Here is a 21395-nt window from a genome sequence, read left to right on the forward strand (position 1 = left end):
GGAGGATAATGTGAGAAAAAAAAATATATGTAAATAAACTGGATCACTTTACAGCAGAAACTGACGAACATTGTAAATCAACTATAATTTTTAAAAATTAGGAGTTCCCGTTGTGGTACACAGAAATAAATCTGACTAGGAACCATGAGGTTTCAGGTTTGATCCCTGGTCTTGCTCAGTGGGTTAAGGATCCTGTGTGGCTGTGGCGTAGGCCAGCATCTGTAGCTCTGAACGTGCCCCTAGACTAGGAACCTCCATATGCCCCCCCAGGTGCGGCCCTAAAAAGCAAAAAAAAAAAAAAAAAAAATTTTAAATCATCAATACCTACTTAGTGTATAGCACAGGGTGCTCTACTCAATGCTCTGTAATAACCTACATGGAAAAATAATCTGAAAAAAAACGGATATTTGTATAACTGAATCACATTGCTGTACATCTCAAACTAACACAACGCTGTAAATCAATTATATTCCAGTATAAAATAAAAATTAAAAAAACTACATTCTCACACCAGTCAGAATGGCCATCCTCAAGAAGTCTACCAACAATAAATGCCAGAGAGGGTATGGAGAAAAGGGAACCCTCCCTATGCTGTTGGTGGGAATGTAAATTTGGTACAACCAGATGCAGAACATTATGAAGGTTCCTTTTAAAACTAAAAAAATAGAAGTACCATAGGATCCAGTAATCCCACTCCTGGGTATATATCTGGAGAAAACTATCATTCAAAAAGATACATGCACCCAATGTTCACTGCAGCACTATTTACAATGGCCAAGACATTGAAGCAAACTAAATATCCACTGACAGAGGAATGGATAACACACATCTATATATACACATACACACCATGGAATATTGCTGCACCATAATAAAATAAATGCCATTTGTAGCAACATGGATAGACCTAGAGATCACCATATTAAGTCAGACATAGACAAATGTTATATATCACTTATATGTGGAATCTAAAAAAAGAGGAGTTCCCGTCGTGGCTCAGTAGTTAACGAATCCGACTACAAACCATGAGGTTGCAGGTTCCATCCCTGGCCTTGCTCAGTGGGTTAAGGATCCGGTGTTGCCGTGAGCTGTGGTGTAGGTCGCAGACGCGGCTCGGATCCCAAGTTGCTGTGGCTCTGGTGTAGGCCGGCGGGTACAGTTCTAATTAGACCCCTAGCCGGGGAACCTCCTTATGCTGCGGGAGCGGCCCTAGAAAAGGCAAAAAATAAACAATAATAATTTTTTTTAAAAAGATACAAATGAACTTATTTCTAAAATAGAAACAGACTCACAGACTTAGAAAACACACTTAGTTACCAAAGGGGAAAAGTGGGGGGAAGGATAAATTAGGAGTTTGGGTTTAACATATACCCACTACTACATGTAAAATGGTCAACCAGGAGTTCCCGTCGTGGCGCAGTGGTTAACGAATCCGACTAGGAACCATGAGGTTGCGGGTTCGGTCCCTGCCCTTGCTCGGTTGCCATGAGCTGTGGTGTAGGTTGCAGAGCGGCTCGGATCCCGCGTTGCTATGGCTCTGGCGTAGGCAGGTGGCTACAGCTCCGATTCAACCCCTAGCCTAGGAACCTCCATATGCCGCAGGAGCGGCCCAAGAAATAGCAACAACAACAACAACAACAACAAAGACAAAAAATAAAATGGTCAACCAGGACCTACTATATAGCACAAGGAACTCTACTTAGTATTCTTTAATAACCTATATCAGAAAAGAATCTGAGAAAGAATGGATATATGTATATGTATCACTAAAATCACTTTGCCCCACACCTGAAACTAACACAACATTGTAAATATACTCCAATATACAATAAAAAGTAAATTTTCAAAGTTAAAAAAAAAAAAGGTCACAAGGCTGATCTTAGACATCCCAGGATAGTCTTGAGTGTCCATGGGAACAAACTGAAAAATCATCATGTAATCTGACAGGTTTTAGCATGGCAATAGAGCCAACTTAGTAACCGGCATAAATAATAGTCGGGTGGGACTCAAGGCTGGTCTATGGGAACAACAGAGTTGATTTTGCGAAGGTAGCAGGGATATACCTATCAGAGGGCCTCACCCTCTGCATGTTAACAAGGAGCACTGTCCAGACCACAAGCTCTTCCCATCACATATACCTGTGGTCACCTTAGGGCCTGGGGTAGCTGCTTTTTGAGACAGCCTCCCACCTCCATCACGCACAGTCCCCACCAACTCCTGCTCACCAGCAGCAGGGGATCCTGCATCACTGAGCCTCTAAGACCCTTCAACTCAGCTCCATATTCTTCTCACTCACGGCACAGATCGCCCAGCACTCCTCAGGTCTGGGGGTCTGCCCCATGTTGCCTACCTACACTCTTGCTCTTTCCGCTAAGGCTCAGCCACAGTTTGCAACACACCTAGCCGCTCTTCATTCTGCCTCACTCACCATCATTTCCATTGTGCGTCCTATCACTCCCAATTTACTCCACCCTGCCCACATTTCCAACCTCCACCCTCTGTCCCCTCAAACTACTCAGTCGCACTCTCCCTGGCATTGCTCATAATTTACGCTGAACTGTCTCTTCTCCAGCAACTCAGCTGCTTACTTCTGCAGTTCCCGTCACGGCCCAGCAGAAATGATTCCGCCTAGGAACCATGAGGTTGCAGGTTCGATCCCTGGCCTCGCTCAGTGGTTAAGGATCCAGCATTGCCGTGAGCTGTGGTGTAGTTCACAGATGCGGCTCGGATCTGGCGTTGCTGTGGCTCTGACGTAGGCCGGAAGCTCTAGCTCCAATTCAGCCCCTACCCTGGGAACCTCCATATGCCATGGGTGTGCTCCTGAAGAGCAAAAAAAAAAAAAAAAAGTTACCTTTATTTCTCCCTGTTCTCTCCTTTTCACCCCCACTCTATTCATCATCACCCCAATCCCACACTCATCCCTTCATCACCCTAGCCTTTCTCCCACAACTCCAGACTATTTAGCCACATCCTGCTGTTCATTCCCACCTCTTCCCCTTTGGGTCCCTGCCTCACTCATCTCCACTTATCCACATGGCCCCACAGATTGCCATCTGGGTCCCAGGAAGCAGGAATCCAAGATCAACCTGAAATGTCAAGATCTGTCCATAGCCCATTTCAGGGCGACCTCTGATGGGCCTAAAACCTCAGGAGTATTCTCTATCAGCAGGTACATGAAATGTCTCATTTCTAGCGCCCTCAGGTGTCCTCTCAGCAGACTAGGGGCAAGGAAGAAAACCTTCATTCAAAAAGATACATGCACCCCAACGTTCATTGCAGCACTGTGTACAATAGCCAAGACATTGGCCCCATATTCCTTTGCCAAGCTTCCTTCTCCCTGGAAAGGTACTCAACATGGCACGTCCAACATCCACAGTTCATAAAAAGTCAGCCCACTGCTCATTTTCTTGCAGGCTAATTGAGGGGAAAAAACAAGGCCTGGGAGGGCACAGGCAGGGTTTCAGTTCTGACTCACTCACCTGTTTTGTTAAGTCCAAATACTGACCATTCCCAGGTTGTACATGGCTTGATTTGCTCAGTTCAACCACAGAGATGGCCTCCATGAAAAACCACAGTAGTGTGAAGGCTACAAATATGGTTGTTCACACTGTGGGACCTCTCCTTCTGGAGCAAAAGTACTATTCATAGTCTTTAGCTGTATCCATTAAGACCACAGTTTTCAGGAGTTCCCATCATGGCACAGTGGTTAACGAATCCGACTAGGAACCATGAGGTTGTGGGTTCGATCCCTGGCCTTGCTCAAGTGGGTGAAGGATCCAGAGTTGCCATGAGCTGTGGTGTAGGTCGCAGACACAGCTCAGATCTGGCGTGGCTGTGTCTGTGGTGTAGGCCAGTGGCTACAGCTCCAATTGGACCCCTCGCCTGGGAACCTCCATATGCCGTGGGAGCGGCCCTAGAAAAGACAAAAAGACCACAGCTTTCAATATGTCTCTCACCTAAAGATCGTCACCAGAAGGTGACTTGGCAGTCAAGTTACTCAGTCTCTCTGTGGATTTATGCTTTATATGTCTTATTTATAAGAAAGCATATACACGCAGGAATGATTTAATGATTTCCACATTGTTTTAAGATGTGGAAAGGCACTGGTGGGCTTTAGTACATGATATTTTCACATATGTCACTGTGCATACTAATTTAGAAATGTTTCAGTCTCATTGTAGATTTACATAACGTGGTCCCAGCTGATCTGAGTCACTTTATTTTGCACCCTCAAAATCATGCTCGTGTCAGAAGTCTCCGTTGTGGCTCAGTGGTAACAAACCTAACTAGTATCCATGAGGATGCAGATTCTATCCCTGGCCCCACTCAGTGGGTTAAGGATCCAACATTGCTATGAGCTGTGGTGTAGATTGCAGATGTGGCTCAGATCCCGCATTGCTATGGCTATGGCGTAGACCTCAGCTGCAGCTTCAACTCCACCCCTAGCCTGGGAACTTCTGTATGCCATGGGGTGTGGCCCTTTAAAAAAAGCAAAAAAAAAAAAAAAGTTCATGTGCCTTTGGAATTGACTGGGTATCTGTTTTGTCAGACCGCTGATTCAATTTATTCACTCTAAAAAAATTAAACTCCACACTGAGCTCATCTCCACTAAATGTTGTGGAATCTTTTATCTAGAATCTGACTTCATTCTAATAGTAATAGAACAGGAGTTCCCGTCATGGCTCAGTGGTTAACCAATCCGACTAGGAACCATGAGGTTGCTGGTTCGATCCCTGGCCTTGCTCAGTGGGTTAAGGATCTGGCGTTGCCATGAGCTGTGGTGTAGGTCACAGACATGGCTCAGATCTGGTGTTGCTGTGGCTCTGGCGTAGGCTGGTGGCTACAACTCCGATTAGACCCCTAACCTGGGAACCTCCATGTGCCGTGGGTGCAGCCCTAGAAAAGGCAAAAAGACAAAAAATAATAGAACAAAATTAATTTTTAAAGTTTTATTTTTTTGAAAAGGTAGGACATCCACAGAGTACCATTTTCAAAAGCTATCAAAGGATATACAGGTGTCCCCCTCCCAATTCCTCCCCCACCCCCAGCCACCCGCTTCCACTTCCCAGAGGTAATCAGGGTTCCCAGCTTCTCATGTAACTTTCCAGAGATAATTTATGCACATACACTCAATTATGTACTTACCATCTGTTCTCCTTTTTAAATACAAATGGTTGCCTATAAGCCTTACTATCTTGCACTTGCTCTTCTCACCTAAGAATAATGTTGGAGATCCTCCCACATCACTACACAAATGGTGTCCAAATTCTCTTTATAGATTTAGTCCTTTTTGTCTACCTAAAAGGTTGCTTATGAACATTCCAGGACTTTAGGAGCCACGTGGAAAGTTTCCAATCTTTTGTTTTTACAAACAGTGCGTTATCAAATACTTCCATGTGTTTGTCATTTTGTACATGCATGAGTATATACATTCCTAGAAGTGAAATCGCTGGCTCAGAAGCCATGTTCATTTGTGGTTTTGACTACTTTGGAATGATCCCTCATTGAATAAGAGTTTTTCCTGGACTTGCTGTTTGCTGGAAGTTCATGCAGGGGAAGAATCGGGGCCACATTCTAGGCAGATTAGAGGGGTTTTCTTAACAGTTGGATTTGTTTTCCATTTGGTAGTTCTTTCTGACTTGACTTCTGCGGAGTCAGTCAATAGGGGCGGCTGCTGGGTTCCTCCTAAGAACACTCCCTTCTCTTTCCCCAGGGCCCTGCCAACTGCTCCTCTCATGAGTACAGAATACTTTCTGCAAACACGGCTTGTCTGAGCAATGCCTCGTCGAGGCCCCTGCCTGTCTCTCATGAGACTCCAAATGAGTCTAGGAAACATCCCACCTGTCCATGGCCTTTGTTACAATTGTTATGTATCTTTATAGTCTTGCACTCAAGACACAGCCTAAAACTTGGCGAAGCGTCCTTTCCAGTCTCACGTCTGCAGCCTTGACCACTCTCTTTCCTTTGAAATCTCCTTGCACTGGTGGCTTGATTTCTTCAGCCTCTAGTAGCCCTCTCATCAGGGTTTCAGATACAGAGATTTACAATTCTGCCCCTTTTCTCCTTGTAGCTTTTGGGTGAAGCCTGAGATGAAAAAAGGCTGACCCCCCTCTTTAAGCCAGAAGTCAGAACGTACTTTTTAAATGTTTTATTGACGAAACTTGCCTTCAGTGAACATAACTGCACCACGGACTTACTCTCTAATGTGCAATGAGCTTGGACTTCCGGGTATGGCCTTTCCCATGAGCTTTCTTTCCTGTGTGTGTTCTCTGATGTACAATAAGATTTGATTTTTGGGTAAAGGCTTTCCCACATTCTGTACACTTATAGGGTTTCTCTCCAGTGTGAGTTCTCTGGTGTACAGTGAATGTTGATTTTTCCCTGAAGGCCTTGCCACACTCAGTGCATGCATAGGGTTTCTCTCCTGTGTGTGTTCGCTGGTGTATTATGAGCTGTGACTTCTGGCTGAAAGCTTTCCAACATACAGGACATTCATAGGGTTTCTCTCCTGTATGAATTCTCTGATGTATAATGAGCTTCGACTTTTCCCTGAAGGCTTTGCCGCATTCGTTACATTTATAGGGTTTTTCTTCTGTATGCGTCCTTTGATGTATGATGAGATATGATTTCTGGGAAAATGCTTTTTCACATTCATTGCATTCATAGGGCTTCTCTCCTGTATGACCTCTCTGGTGTAGCATGAGATAGGATTTCTGAGAGAATGCTTTCTCACATTCATTACATTCAAAGGGTTTCTCACCTGAATGAGTTCTCTGGTGTACACCAAGGTTTGACTTTTGGGTGAAGGTTTTCCCGCACACATCGCATTCATAAGGTTTCTCTCCTGTATGAGTTCGCTGATGCACAATGAGAGTTGACTTCTCATTGAAAGACTTCCCACATTCAGTACATTTGTGAGGTTTCTCTCCCGTGTGAGTTCTTTGATGTATGATAAGAGTTGACTTATCACTGAAAGTTTTCTTACACTCATTACATTCGTGAGGCTTCTTTCCTGTATGAGTACTATGATGTATAATTAGATCAAGCTTCTGTATGAAAGATTCCCCACACTTGGTGCATTCGTAAGTTTTCTCTCCTGTGTGGGTTTTCTGATGGACAATGAGGTTTGACTTCTGAGTGAAAGCTTTTCCACACTCATTACATTCATAAGGTTTCTCTCCTGTATGAGTCCTGTAATGTATAATGACAGTGGACTTTTCTCTGAAGGCTTTTCCACATTCTGGACACTCAAATGGTCGCTCTCCTGTATGAGTTCTCAGGTGTATAATGAGCTGAGATTTTTGGCTAAAGGCTTTTCCACATTCCGTACATCCAAAGGGTTTCTCTCCTGTATGAGTTCTCCAATGTACAATGAGGTGTGACTTCTTACTGAAGGTTTTCCTACAGGCAGTACATTCAAAGGGTTTCTCTCCATTTTTAATTCTCTGGTGTAGACTAAGACCTTTCTTTTGCCTGAGGGTCTTCCCATAATCTTTATATCCATAGGCTTTCACTCCAGGAGTTGTTTTCTCATACTCCGTATGGAAGAATAATTTTGCACATCCATTATCATGTTTCTTTCCTACAGAACTTCTATTAAATAAGTCTAAGTTACCTACCATATTATGTCCAAACGACTCGTGTTTATAGGGTATTTGTATTGAGGCAACAAAGTTTGTACTCAGATGAAGTATGCTTCCAAATTCATTATAGTCATGGCCACTCTTAGTGATGACTGTTTTCTTGTCAGGGAATCCAATTTGTATCAGATATTTATCTTGGTCGTCCTCGTGCTGTCTCTCAATCTGTTCATCAACCTGGCAGGCTTCTTCTAGAAAGAAGTAAATAAACCATCTTTATATTTTGACATTACGGAATGGACCTTCTTTAGAAATGCCCTGCCAAATGAAAGCTAATACTGTTCTCCCACTTTATCAGAGTTCCTGGAGAAAGAACTATCAAGTCCTGTTCTCTTACTAAATTCTCATCGCCTAGCCTTTTTGTTACCAAAAACCTACCTCTACTTTTACATCGCTCTGGAGACAACTTATCATCTTTTATCTTCATTTATCCTATGAAGTCTTAACTGTACCTGACTTATATACTATTTCCACCTGGGTAGAAATGCAACAGTATGACTCGTGGACTCTTACAACAATACTGAAATCTACATGCTCAGTAAATGAGAGAAAGATCTAGAATAATTAGCCTTACAAAAATAAACCTAAAGATCTTTGCCCAGTCTGGATTCACCTTTGTATTCATTCAAGTTTGCATTCATAGTTCGTCAATGCCACCTTCAGCTCCTGCCTACACTATTTCTACTAAAAACTGTGTCTATCATTAACTCAAACCCTTCTCATGTTCCATAGCCTGCATAGCCAGTCTTCCATATTTTGCTGTATTAAGAATCTAGATAACATTCAAGAAGCAGTTCAGTTGTAAACCAACTATAATAAAAAAATGTTTTAGGAGTTCCCGTCATGGCTCAGTGGTTAATGAATCTGACTAGGAACCATGAGGTTGCGGGTTCGATCCCTGGCCTCACTCAGTGGGTTAAGGATCTGGCGTTGCTGTGAGCTGTGTTGTAGGTTGCAGATCCCGCGTTGCTATGGCTCTGGTGTAGGCCGGCGGCTACAGCTCCGATTTGACCCCTAGCCTGGGAACTTCCATATGCCGCAGCCGCAGGTGCAGCCCTAGAAAAGACAAACACACACACACACAGACACACACACACACACGAAAAAAAATTTTTAAGAAGCAGTTCTGTCTTTGCAAAAAAGCTTACTCTGATCTTCCTCTACATGACTTTAAGTAGTCAGTTATCTGTTCCACTCAGTTACACAGTTAAAATTGCAAATCCTTGCCTTTAATATACTGTATTTCATCAACTACAGTATGCATATCATTCCACATTCTAACACCTCTGAATCCAGATGCACCTTACAATCAATGACATGTCATTAATTGGTGGCACATTTTCTTTCCTATGGGTGTGTCTTAAAATCAGTGGTATCTTGGTCAGTAAAATATGGTAAATACTTTTTGCACATAAACTGAATTTTTACTTTTTGTGGTTTAATTTTCCTCTCACCTATTCCTAAAATTTTATGTGAAAAATTTCAAACATACAGAAAAGTTAAAAGAATACAATAACTACTCATATTACCACCTAAGTTTAATAACATTTAAGAGTAATAAAGGAATTTTAAAATGGATCATGCAGCCAGTAAAGCAATAGTTTTTAACTGGGAATAAACATCGTAATCACAGGAAAAGCTTTTACAAAATAAATTTGATGGGCCCCAAACTCTACCAGTGAGCTACCGAACATGGACCTCCTTAGGTGTTAGGCAGCAGCCTAGCACGTGTGGCTAGGGTCATAAGTTCTCTAGCCCAGAATCAAATCCTGGATCAGACTTTAACTTACTCTGTGACCTTATGCATGTCATCTAATCTATTTATACCTTACTTTCACACCTAACAAATAGGAATTATAACAATACCCACCCAAACATATGTTGATAGGATTAAATTAATTGTAACAGGGCTACACAGCACTTCAAATATTTACTAGAACAACAACCACCACTACTACAATAATAGCTACTACTATTATGAGTAAGAGTCACTACAGTACTATAAAAAGTAATAAGGACTATCTCCATATATTTAACACATTCTTGAATTAACTGAAAAAAAAGTGAATAAAAATGTGCAAAGTAGGCTACCGTTTTCCTAAGCAAGGAAACAAATATAGGATTCCCTAATAATAATAATAAATATCCCCTCATCTGTATTTCCCAATAACCATGCTAAAAAGTCTTGATTCTCAATAGCACCAACATAATTACTTCAACTGACTCAAACCACTATACACATTCAGCATTCCCGGAATAATACTAACAATACTACCATCAGATTATGACTGATAAAAACTTTTTAAGTTCAGAATTTGATTTGGAAATAGCAATTTGAAAACATGATGTATTTTCTCTTAAAAATCTTTTTTTGTACATAGTTTCTGGCTATGTCAATGAAAAGGCCTAGAAACAATTCCCTAACATCCAAATTGTGATCACAAAACATTTGCCACCAAAAAAAGCCAAGGCTCCTTGAAGAAATGGCTGGTTCCAAGGGAGAGACAGAACATATATAAACTGAACCTGGAACATCTTGTAATAACAGAAAGCAAGGAAGCTACCAAAGCCTTGGGACCCAACTTGAAGGGGTTTCCACTGGTCAGGGATGGAGCAATTGGATTTATAATGAGGATAAGGTAATGGATCAAAATATAAAGTGTTTAAATCCAGAAGTCCACAAATTGTACTGAAGAAAAAAAAAAAAAACACATTAGTCACCCCGGAATGATGCTACAAAACCAACTCTTTGTTTTGAAAACCAATAAACGGAAAAAACATATGTAGCTCATACATAACAAAACACAGCTGATCCTCGAACAATGCAGGGGTTAGGGATACTGACCCTCTGTGCAGTCAAAAATCCAGTTATAACTTAATAGTTGGCCCTCCATGTATATAGTTCCTCCTGAGTCTGCAGGTCACATCCATGGATTCAACCAACCACAGGTCATGTAGTATGATAGTCTTTACTACTGAAAAACACCTGTAAGTGGACTGGACCTGTGCAGCTCAAACCCATGTTGTTCAAGGGTAAACTGTAATAGATGGAGGGCAGTCCTTTTTCATAGAAGTATTCCAGCTAACCAACAAAGGAGGAATGGAAGAATATCACCATTTTGCAACCATTAAAGAAGTAATGGATCTAAGAAGTCATCACCAATGACTCATAACAGAAAAGAGAAAACCATGCATTACATGCCTCCTGATATGCGATTATGTTACACCAGCCAGGAAGTCATCTTGCTAAAAGAAAAGGAAAAAAAAAAAACTGACTCTAATCAAGTGTCAAGCTCTAAATACTGATTCATTAAAAAAAAAGGGGGGGGGGAGTTCCCGTGGTGGCGCAGTGGTTAACGAATCTGACTGGGAACCATGAGGTTGCAGGTTCGATCCCTGCCCTTGCTCAGTGGGTTAAGGATCTGGCGTTGTGGTGAGCTGTGGTGTAGGTCGCAGATGCGGCTCGGATCCTGCCCTGCTGTGGCTCTGGCGTAGGCCAGCAGCTATAGCTCCGATTCGACCCCTCGCCTGGGAACCTCCATATGCCACGGGTGCGGCCCTAGGAAGACAGAAAGACAAAAAAAAAAAAAAAAAAAAAAAGAAAAAAGAAATACATAAAAAAGAGAAAGACAGATGGAAGGGAATCATTTTAAGAAAGAATCCAAGTAGCTATGAATGCACTCAGCTCCTAGCTCCTGATTCCTATGTACCATTCTCCACTAAAAGGAATCAGAGATCTTTGGAGAAGCTGCTCATTCCAGGTCTGAAATGGGGAAAGTATAAGGTGAACCAGAGCATATTTTTGTGCTTGAAAGTGCTCAAAGAATGATGGAGACATCAAAAGACAGAGGAGCCAGCCTGAAGGGACTCCTATTAGCCAAATTGAGGACAATCTGAACATGAAAATGAATAATGACAGTAATGAATTTATATATAACACATGTAAAAATAAAAATCTATGAGTCTATACTGATACTAAAATTTATGAATTAATTAATTAGTGGAGATGGGGTAAGGGAAAGTTCTTTACAGGTAAGTGCCAACCTACAAATGTAGAGGGAATGATAGAAAATTCACCATTTTCCCAACCACCTTCGTAATAATTGATTCAGGCAAGAATCATCAGAGAAAGTTAAAACCACTGGGCAAAAAATTTTAAGGAACAGGATAGTCACACACTTTGGCAGTTCCACAAAATGTTAAGTACACGTTATCACATGGTCTAACAATGCTACCCCTATGTTTGTAACTCAAAAGAAATGAAAACATAATTTCAAAACTTCTACATGAATGTTCATAGCAACATTATCTATAATAGCCCAAAAGTAGAAATAACCTAAATGCCTATCAACAGATGAATGGATAAACAAAATGTGGAATATACGTACAATGAAATACTATTCCACCATAAAAAGGAATGACACATGCTATGATATGAATGAACTTTAAAAAAACATGCCAATTGAAAGAAACCAGACATAAAATTCCATATTTCGTATGGTTCCATTTGTATGAAATGTCCAGAAAGGGCAAAACGATAGAGACAGAAAGTAGATTAGTGGTTGCCAGGGGATGCGGAATGGAGAGTGACTTATAAGGGACAGGGGTTTCTTTAAGGGGTGATAATAACGTCCTAAAACTAGATAATAGTGACGGTTGCACGATTCTATGAATATACTAAAAATCACTGAATTCGTACAGTTCAAAAGAGTGAATTATATTGTATGTGAATTATCTGGTTTTTTCCTTTTAATTTTTCAGCCACCCCCACGGCATATGGAAGTTCCCTGGGCCAGGGATCAATTCTGAGCCAGAGGTTCGACCTATACCAAAGCTGCGGCACCACCAGATCCTTAACCCACTGTGCCAGGCCAGGGATTGAACGGGTGCCTCCACAGAGACAAGGCAGATGTTAACCCACTAGTGGGAACTCCTGAATAATTTTTAAAGAGATAATCAAGATGCTTTAGGAGAGCGAAACAGGATAGAAAAATCCAAGCTGAATGCAATCTGGTAGTCTCCAATCCAGAATTAGAGCATTAGCACCCCGGCCTATGACTTAACATGATGAGCCTGGCTTCAGATGAGGCAGTGGGAAATGAGAATGATGGAAGTGGCAGGGCTTGGGGCCAAGGGACTGGCATGTACAAGCCACCTATATACCGGAAAATGGGTGCACAAACTTACGGGTTAGCACCAACTTAAGGAGAGTGATCTGGTGAATATGGGACTGGGGCGGGGGGTGTCAGTCTAAGCTGTTCACGTCCCCATTCTCCAACATCAAAGGGCCACCACCATTCTCAAGATATTCCTCAAAGCCGTTTCAGAGGCTTTCCAAGCCCCTGACTGACAAGCTGGGACCTCATGTCCCCATAGCTTGGGTCAAGCCCACTTACCTGGAAAGTTCCAAACTGGGATTTTCCCTTCTGCCGGGCACGGCTCTTCTACCTCCAATTTGAGGATGAGAGTTGGTTTGGTAACATGCTGCCCTGCTGATGAGAAATAAGAGCAATACCTCCTTGGTCTTGAGACCCTCTGAGAAGAAGCAAAGTTGGCATTTGGGGGCAGCACAAGGGATGCATCACTTGATACAATGGTAGTCAACCCAATTCGCCTGGGTTTTGGGTTCACACACACCTTGTCAGGAAAGCAAAGGGTGGTGGAGAGGAACTCTGATCCCTGGAATCCAACATCAAACTCTTCAATTAGTTCAGAGGCCTTTGGCAAGTTTCCCAGATGGAGAAAGGAAACGCCTTCTATCAGACGTGATAATCATGAACCGCAAAATTACCCGAGGAAGCCATTCTTACCCACAGAGACCAGGTTGCTGTAGGTCTCCAGCATCACATCTCTGTACAGGGTCCTCTGCAGAGGGTTTAGGTACTGCCACTCCTCCTGGGTGAAATCCACAGCCACATCCTCAAATGTCATGAGTCCCTGGAATGGCACATTCGTTTATTCTAAAATGCTGACCACGGGGTGATAAGGATGGATGGATACAACTTCTGACTGGGTTCTCAGTTCACGATGATGGCTTCATACAGGATGCCTAGCATGTTAGGGACCTGCTGGGGGGGGGGGCGCAGAATCACAAATCATGGTAGAGAAACTATTGCATTAAATAATGAAAAATGCCAGACAATGTGGTATTAGCACAAGGATAGATGGATAAGCAGTCCAGCAGAATTAAACAGGGAATCCAAATATGCAAGGACACCTGAATTATGATAAAGTGGAAACTGCAAAACAGTGGGGAGAGGATGATATTTTCAAACAAACATGGATGGGTTATGGGGGGAAAATGACATTTAACCCCTAATCCTTACCATACACAAAATCAGCTATGGGTAAATTGTAATCTAATGTGAAAGGTAACACAATGAAGTGCCTGGAAAATAATAAAGGAGAATGTTTTCATAGGCTTGGGGTAGGGAAAAATTTAAAAAAAAGACATGAAAAGCACTACTCATAAAGGAAAAGACATAAATATTACAAGATTAAAAGTACAACAGTAAAAAGGCAAGCTATAGATGGGGAGATTATCTTTCAAAAATGATAAGGGGCTCTAATCTAGAACATATAAAATATCGCTTCTCGGCCTTTTGGCTAAGATTAAGTGTAGAACATATAAAATAACCCCTACAAATCAAAAGAAAAATACAAACACAGAAAAATAGACAAGAGATGTGACTAGCTACTTCACTAAAAAGAAAAAATAAACATATGGACATATGCTATGAAAAAGAAACTGTACTCAACCCCATTAGCCCTCAGGTAAATTAAAATTTAAGCCACATTGCGAGACCAAGAAAAATACCGTAGGATTGTATTGAAATGGGAACGCTCGCACACTGTTAGTAGGAATATTAAAACTTGCATAACTTTTTGAGGAAACAGTTTGGCATGATTTACTAAAGTTAATGCTCTGCCAACACTGTGACCCAGCAGTTCGACGCCTAGGTGCACACCTTAGAGAAAATCATGCACATGTGCTCTAGGAAACAAGTACAAGGATGTTCACAGGCAGCACGATTTCTAATACTAAGCTGTGGGGAAAACCCAACTCAGCAATCCAATAGGTAAATTGTGCCCCAGTCTTTCAATGGAATACTATGCGGTGATGAAAAAGAATGAGCTACAACTGCAGAGCCAACACAGCTGGATCTCAGAGAGGTGCTGATGAGCAAAAGAACCCAGACACAAAAAAAACACATACTGCATCATTCTATTTATATACAGCAAGAGAACAGACAATGCTAAGCCATGATGTTAGAAGTCTGGAGAGTGATGACCTTTGCAGCTGCTTTTGATTGGAAGAAGGTATGAGGCAGGATTTGAAGGTCCTGATTATGTTTTAATCTTGACCTGGGGGTGGCTCCACAGGGTATTGACTTTGTGATAATTCATCAAGCTGTACACTTAAAGCCCACACTTCATGTATGGTATATTTAAATGTACTTTATATTTTCATATTTAAAAATTATTTTTGATAAGTGCAAAGGCACTTCAATGGAAAATGGGCGTTCCTACTTCAACAGATAGGGTTGGAACACTTGAATCTCTCCATGCAAAAAAATAACTTCAATCCATACCTCCAGCATATCTAAAAATTAACTCCAAATGGATCACAAACCTAAATGTAAAATCTAAATCTGTATAATTTTTAGAAGAAAATATAGGAGAACATCTTTTTAACCTTGGGTTAGTCAAGTATTTCTTTGATGGGATATCAAAAGACACTGTTAAAAGAATAAAAGGCCATGCATGGAATGGGAGAAAATATTTACAAATCACATATCTGACAAATAAGTTGTACTGAGAATCTACAAGAACTAGAACTCTCAAAACTACAAAAAAAAAGGCAAAAGAGACATACTTCACCAAAGAGATATAAATGGCAAATAAGCACAGGCAAAGATGCTGAACATCATTAGCCAGGAGGAAACTGCAAACCAAAACCACAATGGGCTATCCCCACATACCTATTAGAAGGGGGCAAAGACAGACAATGCCAAGTGCTGGTGATGATGTGGAACAGCTGGAACCCTCATTTATCACAGACAGGAATGCAAAATGGCACAGCCACTTTAGAAAAGCTTTCCAGCTTCGGAGGAAGCTAAGCATATACTCCCATAGGACCTGCGATCCCCCTCACAGGCGTATTTACTAAAATGGAATGAAAACTTGTACAAACCCCAAAAACCTGAACGTGAACATTTTGTGTGTGTGTGTGTTCATTTCTGCTGTACAGCAAAGTGATTCAGGTGTACATGTACACATATCCATTCTTTTTCAGATTCTTTTCCCATATAGGTTGTCACAGAATACTGTGCTATCCCGCAGGTCCCCGCTGACCATCCATTCCAAATACAACATTGTACACGGGCCAATCCTAAACTCCCAATCCACCCCCCCCACCACCACCACGTTTCCTCTTTGGTAACCACAGTTTTGAGGTCTGTGAGTCTGTCTCTTGAACATGAACATTCATATAGTAGCGATATTTGTAATCACCAAAATCTGGAACAAACGCAAATGTTTTTAAACCAGTGAATGGATCAGCAAACTGTAATTTATACAATGTAATACGAGTCAAGGATAATAATGAAAGAACTAATGATACATACAACAACATGGATGAATCTCAGATGTGTTATGCTAAGTGAAAGAAGCCAACCCAAAAAGCTACATGCTGGAGTTCTCATTGCGGCTCAGTGGTTAACCCGACTAGGAACCATGAGGTTACGGGTTCGATCCCTGGCCCCACTCAGTGGGTTAAGGATCCGGTGTTGCCGTGAGCTGTGGTGTAGGTTGCAGACATGGCTCGGATCCTGCATTGCTGTGGCTGTGGTGTAGGCCGGCGGCTACAGCTCTGATTCGACCCCTCGCCTGGGAACCTCCATATGCCACAGGAGCGGCCCTAAAAAGACAAAATGTCAAAAAAAAAAAAATTTGGAAATTTGCAACAATTTAAAAAAGCTCACAGATGAACTGCATAGCCTAGAAATACAGAAAATAGTAAGAAAAGGTTAGGTATGTCATGAATGCATAAAATATACATAGATACTATTCTATCCTTACGTAGGCATAAGGTGAGACATAAAATTTAAAACGTGTTAAGTTTTCATACTGTTTTATAACTTTGCTTTTAAAGAATTATATTACTGTATTACTATATTTACAGTATGCCACTCTAATAATTGGAGAAACTTGAGTTTCATCCTATCATCACAGGTAAGTGGGTTTTTTTAAAAAGTAACAATATTGGAATACTGTATGCCACAAAATTTTATAATGATCCATTCATTAGTGTATAGAGTAGGCTACCATAAAGCAATTGTAGCAAACTAGGCTACTGAAAAGCAATCATATTGCTGCTTCTTCATTATTAATGCATGAATTGTTATACCTGTAAATAAATATGAATTTGTTTTTCACACTACATTTTTTTTTACTCTTTAGGGCCTCACCCATGGCATATGAAGGTTCCAGGCTAGGGGTTGAATTGGAGCTGTAGTTGCCGGCCTGTACCACAGCTCACAGCAACATCAGATCTGAGCCGCGTCTGTGACCTCCACCACAGCTCATGGCAACACGGGATCCTTAACCCACTGAGTGAGGCCAGGAATTGAACCCACAACCTCATGGTTCCTGGTTGGATTCGTTTCTGCTGCACCACAATGGGAACTCTCTCTCTCTTCATTTTTTATGGCTAATGTTAATCTGTATTAACATCTACAGTGTTTTGTATCATATAAGACAAACTGATACAGGTGCTGACAGATGATTCATCTTGTAAACGGACAACATAAATGTATGGTATCAGTAAATATAGTACCGAAAATGTATTTTCTCCTTATGATTTTCTTAATGACATTTTTTTCTCTAGCTTACTTTGTTGTAAGAATACAGTATTAAGACATATAACATACAAAATATGTGTTAAATGACTGTATTATTGATAAAGCTTCCAGTCAACACTAGGCCATTAGGAGTTAAATTTAGGTGGAGTCCAAAGTTATATGCAAATTTTCAACTGTGCGGGGAGTCAGCATTACTGACCCCTGAATCGTCCAAGGATCAACTGTATTGGAAGGTGATAGAACTGTTCTAGAGCTTTATTGTGGTGGTGTCAAAACGTGCAGTTTGTGAGAAGTTGCAAAACTGTACAATGCAGAGGGTCTGTTTTACTACGTACAGATGGTACCTTAATTTTTTAAATTTAAGTGAAAAAAAAAGTAAAGAGCCTCAGGTAATTTAGAATAACTGCACCTGTGTAAATCCAATCTCTCCACACAGCCTCCAAAAAACTATACAGGTCAATATGAAGAATAAAACTACATATAACCTATATCTTAAGTATAGACTACTACATATCCTAATGATCTATAAGTGAAAAATAAATAGCAAGAGTTCCCATCGTGGCTCAGCAGTTCATGAACCCGACTAGTATCCACAAGGATGTGGGTTTGATCCCTGGCCTCACTCAGTTGGTTAAGGATCTGGCATTGCCGTGAGCTGTGGGGTAGGTCGCAGACGCAGCTGGGATCCAGCATTGCTGTGACTGTGGGGTAGGCCAGTGGGTACAGCTCCAATTGGACCCCCAGCCTGGGACCCTCCATGTGCTGCAGGTGCGGCCCTAAAAAGACAAAATAAATAAAATAAACAGCAAATTCCAGCTCAGCTGGCTTTCAAGCTACTACCACAAACCTTTCTGGGAGTACAGGAAAGGTCTAAAAAAAAAACAATCAAGAGAACAGAGAAGGGAGCAGGGAACCTAAGAATTAGTTGAAACCATGTTTAAAGAGAGAAAATATACCAAAAGTATAAAAATACTGAAAAATGGGCCTGCTCTATCAGAGCACCAGCTATAAGGAAGGAGGAGTGTGTGACCCAAGATTGCAGTCTCCCAAAAAAATCACTGCCTCAAAGGGAACATTGGGTAAAAAACAAGGAGGAAGAACCATTTGGAAATTGGGTTGTGAAGGGAAAAAGCCAGAGGGAGAAAGTGAAGGTCATGTGAGACAAAGAATGACCTAAACAAAGTAAAACAAGTCAGAACACACCCAGTGGCCCTCCACCGCACCAAAAGGAAATTGACCATTAAGGAAACTGCACTTTGCCTCCCTGACTAAAGAGGGAGCTCTTGAGCCAAGAATCAGGAAAGTCACCCCAGCCTCCAACACTGTCCTCAAATAGAGGAAAACATCCACTCAAAGTTTGAGAACAATAGAAAATGAGAAAATAGCTCAGGTGATAAGAAATTCATCCCACAATGACATCGGCAAAATGACAGAGCAGGCAGCTCGCAGCCCTTAGCTCCTCTCCCAATGCCACTCCAAAAATAAAAATTACAAAACAAGCCGAAACTGCCAGAAGCAACTTTGTCAGAATTCTGGGAAGCAAAGGATTGCAGCAACCACATGGAATCAAGAGAAAGGCAACTTAAAGACAAGAGGAAAACATCATTGCATCATTACTTGCCTCTCTCCGGAGCGCCAGCAGTCTTTTTTTTTTTTTTTTTTTTTGGTCTTTTTGCCTTTTCTAGGGCCACTCCCATGGCATATGGAGGTTCCCAGGCTAGGGGTCGAATTGGAGCTGTAGCCACCGGCCTAGGCCAGAGACACAGCAACGCGGCAGGATCCGAGCCGCATCTGCAACCTACACCACAGCTCACAGCAACACTAGATCCTTAACCCACTGAGGAAGGCCAGGGATCGAACCTGTAACTTCATGGTTCCTAGTCGGATTCGTTAACCACTGAGCCACGAGGGGAACTCCCAAAGAGCACCAGCATTTTTTTTTCTCCCCCACTGTACAGCAAGGGGATCAAGTTATCCTTACATGTATACATTTTTCCCCCACCCTTTGTTCTGTTGCAATATGAGTATCTAGACATAGTTCTCAATGCTACTCAGCAGGATCTCATTGTAAACCTATTCTAAGTTATGTCTGATAAGCCCAAGCTCCCGATCCCTCCCACTCCCTCCCCCTCCCATCAGGCAGCCACAAGTCTCTTCTCCAAGTCCATGATTTTCTTTTCTGTGGAGATGTTCATTTGTGCCTTATATTAGATTCCAGATATAAGTGATATCATATGGTATTTGTCTTTGTCTTTCTGGCTCATTTCACTCAGGATGAGATTCTCTAGTTCCATCCATGTTGCTGCAAATGGCATTATGGCATTCTTTTTTATGGCTGAGTCGTATTCCATTGTGTATATATACCACATCTTCCTAATCCAATCATCCGTTGATGGACATTTGGGTTGTTTCCATGTCCTGGCTATTGTGAATAGGGCTGCAATGAACATGCAGGTGCATGTGTCTCTTTTAAGTAGAGTTTTGTCCGGATAGATGCCCAAGAGTGGGATTGCGGGGTCATATGGAAGTTCTATGTATAGATTTCTAAGGTATCTCCAAACTGTTCTCCATAGTGGCTGTACCAGTTGACATTCCCACCAACAGTGCAGGAGGGTTCCCTTTTCTCCACAGCCCCTCCAGCACTTGTTATTTGTGGACTTATTAATGATGGCCATTCTGACTGGTATGAGGTGGTATCTCATGGTAGTTTTGATTTGCATTTCTCTTATAATCAGCGATGTTGAACATTTTTTCAGCACCAGCAGTCTTAAAGCAACAGCAGCAGCCAGTATTCCCTGTGTGGGACCCCAGACTCTAGTTCTAGAGGAAGCAGAGCAGACCTTATTCACAAATTAGTGTGGGTCTGTTCTAACCTGCTGGCATGCTACCAGAAAGAGGAACGCAAGGTGCTCCTTGCTCTTTCACCTCTCAACTCAGAGCTGTAGACACTGATCGAAAAGGCTGCAAAGCAAACAAAGAACCCACTGATGCCTGGGGCAAAAGATTACAGTCTAGACAGACAACAGACTGCCTAAGGCCTGAGAGGAAATGCGAGGAGATATTCTTTGGGCAATTAGGACATTCGAAAGCACCCATGTACAGGGGAATTTAGAAAGGCACACATATGCCTAGGACAAAACTCAGGCTCACAAAAGAACTGAGAAGACTCTTAAATGCTCCAATTATTCCTGAGCATAGAAAAATGAAAAGCTTTCAAATTCTTACATGAATTGACTATAAAGTTAACACATCAACTAACCTAAGACTGTACAAAATAGGAACATGCAGGCTAATCTCACTTACGAACAACAGGGCAAAAATCCTAAACACAGCCGACCCTCGAACAACATGGGTGTTAATCCATATATAACTTAGTCAGTCCCCCATATCAGTATTTCTTCCACGTCTGTAGATTCAACCAAACATGGACTGTGTAGTTTACTATCGAAAAACACCTGCATGTAAGAGGACTCAAACAATTCAAACCCACGTGATTCAAGGGTCAACTGGATAAGCAAAGAGAATAGATCCGTATTAAGGCAATAATTCTTGATGACCAACTACAATCTATTCCAGATATGCAATGACAGTTCAATATTAGAAGATTCATTAACATAAATCACCATTAAATAGACCTAAAGAGAAAACTTATATGCTTAATATAAGAAAAGCTGATACAAAAATATTGAAACAGAATTCAATACCCAATCTTTTTTTTTTTGTCTTTTCTAGGGCCACACCCGCAGCATATGGAGGTTCCCAGGCTAGGGGTCCAATCAGAGCTTACAGCCGCCAGCCTACGCCACAGCCACAGCAAGGTGGGATCTGAGCCGCATCTTCGACCTATACCACAGTTTATGCAACGCCAGATCCTTAACCCACTGAGCGAAGC

At 41.6% G+C, this 21395-nt stretch overlaps 1 protein-coding gene across 5 annotated transcripts in view; it reads right to left on the reverse strand.

Moving 5' to 3' along the window:
* Window positions 1-5047: 5047 nt before the first annotated feature.
* ZNF182 (zinc finger protein 182) overlaps window positions 5048-21395 on the reverse strand; it is a 29958-nt gene continuing 13610 nt past the window's right edge. For 2 of the 5 annotated variants that reach the window (XM_047765213.1, XM_047765214.1), the window contains exons 4-6: window positions 13451-13577; window positions 13037-13132; window positions 5048-7831 (exon numbers count right to left, since the gene is read on the reverse strand). In XM_047765213.1, coding sequence (XP_047621169.1) covers window positions 6201-7831; window positions 13037-13132; window positions 13451-13577 — 1854 coding nt within the window. In that variant the 3' untranslated portion in view covers window positions 5048-6200. The remainder of the gene's footprint in view (window positions 7832-13036; window positions 13133-13450; window positions 13578-21395) is intronic. The other 3 variants (XM_047765217.1, XM_047765215.1, XM_047765216.1) reach the window with 3 other exon arrangements.

The sequence above is a fragment of the Phacochoerus africanus genome, chromosome X (genome assembly GCF_016906955.1).
Source record: "Phacochoerus africanus isolate WHEZ1 chromosome X, ROS_Pafr_v1, whole genome shotgun sequence".
In the NCBI taxonomy this organism is placed as follows: domain Eukaryota; kingdom Metazoa; phylum Chordata; class Mammalia; order Artiodactyla; family Suidae; genus Phacochoerus; species Phacochoerus africanus.